This window comes from Trachymyrmex cornetzi, unplaced genomic scaffold (assembly GCF_001594075.2).
Source record: "Trachymyrmex cornetzi isolate Tcor2-1 unplaced genomic scaffold, Tcor1.1 scaffold1702, whole genome shotgun sequence".
NCBI classification, from domain to species: Eukaryota; Metazoa; Arthropoda; class Insecta; order Hymenoptera; family Formicidae; genus Trachymyrmex; species Trachymyrmex cornetzi.
The window spans coordinates 58,770-63,985 of NW_017296313.1; the positions used below are offsets into that span (position 1 = coordinate 58,770).

Consider the following 5,216-nt stretch of genomic DNA (forward strand, 5'->3'; position numbering starts at 1 on the left):
AAAGGTGGGGGAAAGTTGTCGCTTCTGATGGAGCATACTTTGAATGAACTTACTTTATATTGTTTTGTTTAAATAAATACATCTCTTTCATTTAAAAAGGGCGGAAACTTATTCCCATACCCAATACAAAAAAGTTCGCGTGATAACTCACTTTAAGAACAACAAAACATGAAACGAAACAGAAAGAAATGAATCAAAATGCAGTCGTAATAATAAAAAAATAAAAGTAACCAAACTTGAACCGGCTTGAACCGTTCTTCTCATTTTCACAAACCGCTTCACGTGAAATAGACTTTTCGTTCATTTCTTGACATAAACCTTTCTTCACGTTTTTCTCGACATAGCATCTTCTACGACTCAAGCGTCGATTTCTGCTACTACACAGTGTTTCTGTGCATCATCTGGTTTTTTCCATTCAATATTATTGCGAGAATCTACAATAAAAGAAAAATCTGTTACGACAATATTCTGAAAAAGTTTGTCATAACATAGTTGTTAAAATTACTTGACTTTTTTACCTGATGTTTTATGCTTTAAATATAAAATATGAAAAAGAAAATATGCTATTGCAAAAAATGCTGCAAATACTGAAAATATTCTCATAGTTATTGTACCGCCAAATTTTGCATACGAAACACCTACTACCAAACTACCAATCAAATACCCTAGAAATATTAAAATTAACAAATCATAATAAGAATAATGATTAATTAAAATTACAAAAATATTTTGTATATACAGGGTATCCCGAAAGTTTTTGCCAATCGCTTTTGTGTAGATAGAGCGGACTAAACTGAGTCGAAAAATCTGGCGGCTTGTCTGCCAAGCTATTCCCATTCCCCGCAGCCTGCGTGCCGAGCCATCAATGGGCGTACGCTTTGGCATTAGTAGGCCGAACGGACGCGCTTATTCGGCTATCTTTAACGATTAGTATCTCGTTAACTATTGCGAGCATTGCAAAATGGTAGAGGACTTTTCGACTCAGTTTAGTCCGCTCTATCTACACAAAAGCGATTGGCAAAAACTTTCGGAACACCCTATATATATATATATATATAGGGTGTTCCGAAAGTTTTTGCCAATCGTTTTTGTGTAGATAGAGCGGACTAAACTGAGTCGAAAAATCTGGCGGCTTGTCTGCCAAGCTATTCCCATTCCCCGCAGCCTGCGTGCCGAGCCATCAATGGGCGTACGCTTTGGCATTAGTAGGCCGAACGGACGCGCTTATTCGGCTATCTTTAACGATTAGTATCTCGTTAACTATTGCGAGCATTGCAAAATGGTAGAGGACTTTTCGACTCAGTTTAGTCCGCTCTATCTACACAAAAGCGATTGGCAAAAACTTTCGGAACACCCTATATATATATATATATATACTAGTATATATACATATATAATTAATACATATTGTGTAAAGGTTTTTTATAACAAAATAATTATTGATAGGTATAATGTAACTGTATAATCTTACCAAAACCATCGTGTACGCTTTGAACAAGTCCTTGAATAGTAGCTGAAGCACCTGGAGGTGTTACTGAGTTTGCGTACGTTATTATTGTTGCTATGCAGAGAGCATACGATGGCCCATGTAAAAGTAATTCTATCGGAAGTATCCACCATGGCATTGGAGATAAAGATATTAATCCCAGCCGAAATGAGTAACATATAAAGCAAAATATCAAAGTATAAGTATATCCTAGCTTATTCATTATTTTACCTGAAGAAAAAGAAGTCAATATAATATTTTTTAGAAAAAAATATTTTTAATTACGTTAATATTTAAATATGCAAATCATGATGAGAGGTAACATTACCAGAAAAAAAAAGAAATACTATTTCACCACCGAAAGTTTCTGCCAATGTGATCAAACCTTCTATCAATTTAATTTTGCTCATGTAATTAGTTGTAACAGCGAGATCTTCTACATACCTGTAAAATCAATTTATATTGAATATAATTAATTATAGGGAATGGAAGTAACTCGTTACTTGTAACGAAGTTACAGTTACAAGTTACTTTTTTGGTAACTTTACTAGTAATTGAGTTATTTTTTTTCTTTGGTAACTGTAACAATAACGAAGTTACATTTTTTTGGTAACAGTAACAAATTTTACAGTTACTTTTATCGTTACTTTGCACATGATTGGACACGATACGACACAAGCCATTTACACTGTAAAACAATTTCGTAAATTTACACATATAATAAATATAAAATAGATTACATGATTAGTTCTGTAAATATAAAAAATCATGCAATTTTACAGAAATTATGTAATTTCATAAAAATTATGTAAATTTGTTTTTGTTGTGTAAATATATCTTATTTTATATTCGAAATTATGTAGATAGCAGAATATTTTGAATATTTTTTGTAATTATCCAAATTTTAGTAATATTACGTAATATAAAAGAAATTTTTCGCGTATTGTTGTTAAATGTATAATAATATATAGTACGAAATGTATTGTCATATTATCGTTCCTGTAGCTACACATACACATTGTAATTGTACTTTCACAATCTGCTTAGTTCCAAACCAAGAAATTATTTTTATTTGCATATTGCAAATTTACAAACGTGTGGATGTTTACAACTATTATAGTGGATCTCAAAATTATCCAGCATAATAGTTGTAATTTTACACAATTTTTTACAATGCGCTTGAGACTAGAGAAGCCTCTAGCTAGGCCCGTCCGCTGTGATTGTTGGTCGTCGATTTAAAAAAAAGTAACGGAAAAGTAACGAAAAGTTACTTTCTCAAGTAACGATAACTGTAACGAATTACTTTTAAAAATCGGTAACTAGTAACGGTAACTTGTTACTTTTTCTACTCGGCAACGAGTAACTGTAACCTGTTACTTTTAAAAAGTAACTTTCCATTCCCTGATTAATTACATTTAAAACTACACTTTATGAAATAGTAAATAAACAATATATTAATATTGCCGATAGAGATGCAAATGACCCCGCACCAATCTTATGGAAAATGTCTTTTTGTGGATTTGGCTAATTTTTAGATATGTTGTAATTCTCTTCGTTCTGAACAAATATCTCAATGGGCACAATTTGATCCTATGAGCCGTTTCCGCGCTACAAGCCTTGAAAGGCTTCAGTAATCATATCTGGACCTTTCAAGGCTTATAGCACGGAAAACGGCTCATAGGCTCAAGTTGTGCCCATTGACACATTTGTTCGGAATGAAGAAAAACACAACATATCCAAAAATTAGCCAAATTCGTAGAAAAACATTTTCCCATAAAATTGGTGCGGGGTCATTTACCATAATAAAAAGTTACGCTTGATGCTATCAAGGATCCCCAAGAATGTAGCGAAACACAAAAATATAATGATAGATTTTGATTTCAAAAGCATAATCACATCTTTTAATATAGTTGTAGATCCTGATTTAAATGACATCTGTAACAAAGATTTATAAAAAAATATATGAAAACATAATGACAAAACTATGTATTGAATTGCAGTATATTGATCTGGTTTGTTTTTTTATTTTAAAGTGCATAAAGCAGATACCTTTAATTTTATACAGCAGATTAAATCAATACAAATAAATATAGCTGCAGGAATAAGCATTAATGTATAAGTTTTATAAATTTCCTCATGCGACCATAAGTCTACCATATATCCGGATAAACATGCAGCAACACCATAACCCATTGTAGCCCATAATCGCTGCTTACCGATTTTCAACTGTTTAGCTTGTCCTAAAATAAACGATCTTAAAAATAGTATTTCTCCTTTATATGATTATTACATGAAACTATAAAGTTAAATATATGTATTGCAAAAGTTTGATTAGCATGGCTAAATTTTAATATTTTGGCAATTAATTCTAAAATTTATACTTATAAAATCACATACCTAATATATCAAAACAAATAGCATCGTTTATACCGAGAGAAGTATAATAACTAATCTCGCCAAGACACCACAACAGGATAAAAATCCAAAAAGTAATAGATATGTATACACATTGGTTTTCGAAATTACCACAAGTAATATTGCAATTATAATTATTTGTTACACTTCTCTGGCACAATAATGTCTGATTAATGTTTAATAAACATGTAGAATCTGATGAGATAATTGCTTTGTTTTGGTTTATATGAAAAGACAATCGCACAGAAAAATTCGTATTTTCGCATATCCAATGACACGTAGTGTCTATCGTACCGTTACACAATGCAATTACTGATGCATGCTTAATAAAAACAAATTAAGATAAAAGTACCGATTAGAAGATTAAGCTCCAATTACCTTGATATATGTTACAAACTTTTAAATTATATTTAAAAAACATAAATTTTACAATAAATTAGTATATAAACTAATATAAATTAAAATTTAATATTTTTAAGTAATATTATAGTTTCGCTATTAATACATTATCAAAAAAATGCACAATTGTTAAAAAATGAAAACTTACATATTCCATATCGCAATGTGATAGAGATGCACATGAAATATTTTGCAAATGCTGATCCAGAAATTTTGGACCTGGCAATGATGGTAAAAAAAATATCACAAGAAGAGAGCTACTTGTTATTATGATCAACATTATAAAGATCAGTTTTCTCCAGTTCCCAAAATAGTCTACTAGAAAGCCAAACACTGGTTTTGCTATTAAATATAGTATAGGAAAAATCGTGCAAATAATACCCAATACTAATGGTGAAATACCTAGTTGCTTTCCGTAAACTGGAACATACGGATAAGTAACGCCAGTACCTAAAATAACAAGAATTTATTATTAAATATCTAACATAGTATATTATATTAATCCTAGCTGTATACACATGTTTTTTTCACCCTAGATATACACACTGGGGTCCCTGGGACTTCATCCATATTTGTTACCGTAACTTCTGTTAAAATGGATATATTTCAATTAATTTTTTTTTTCAATCGCTGAAGAATTGATTAAGGAACAAGCCCATAATGTGTAAAAATCAATATAATTAAGAAACTTCGAAATATATAGGTTAAAAAAAATTAGAAACGCGACAAAATTTCGATTTAGAAAGTTGCGCTGGGGTCCCGGAGACTCCAGTGTGTACACGCACCGGCAGAAATGGTGTCCCCTTGGCGTTCGGCGCGCGGCGCTACACACCTGTACCGAAGCACACACGTACGTGTTACGGGGAGCGCGGAGGCGTGGAGCGCGAAGGGTGAAAGTAGTGGGGGGGGGGGGGGG

General features: G+C 32.0%; 1 protein-coding gene across 1 annotated transcript in view; it reads right to left on the reverse strand.

Moving 5' to 3' along the window:
• Window positions 1-357: 357 nt before the first annotated feature.
• LOC108759155 (putative nucleoside transporter YegT) overlaps window positions 358-5,216 on the reverse strand; it is a 5,983-nt gene continuing 1,124 nt past the window's right edge. The window contains exons 2-9 of the mRNA XM_018504470.1: window positions 4,449-4,750; window positions 3,884-4,223; window positions 3,536-3,726; window positions 3,285-3,421; window positions 1,815-1,930; window positions 1,472-1,717; window positions 519-665; window positions 358-434 (exon numbers count right to left, since the gene is read on the reverse strand). Of these exons, the coding sequence (XP_018359972.1) occupies window positions 358-434; window positions 519-665; window positions 1,472-1,717; window positions 1,815-1,930; window positions 3,285-3,421; window positions 3,536-3,726; window positions 3,884-4,223; window positions 4,449-4,750 (1,556 nt within the window). The remainder of the gene's footprint in view (window positions 435-518; window positions 666-1,471; window positions 1,718-1,814; window positions 1,931-3,284; window positions 3,422-3,535; window positions 3,727-3,883; window positions 4,224-4,448; window positions 4,751-5,216) is intronic.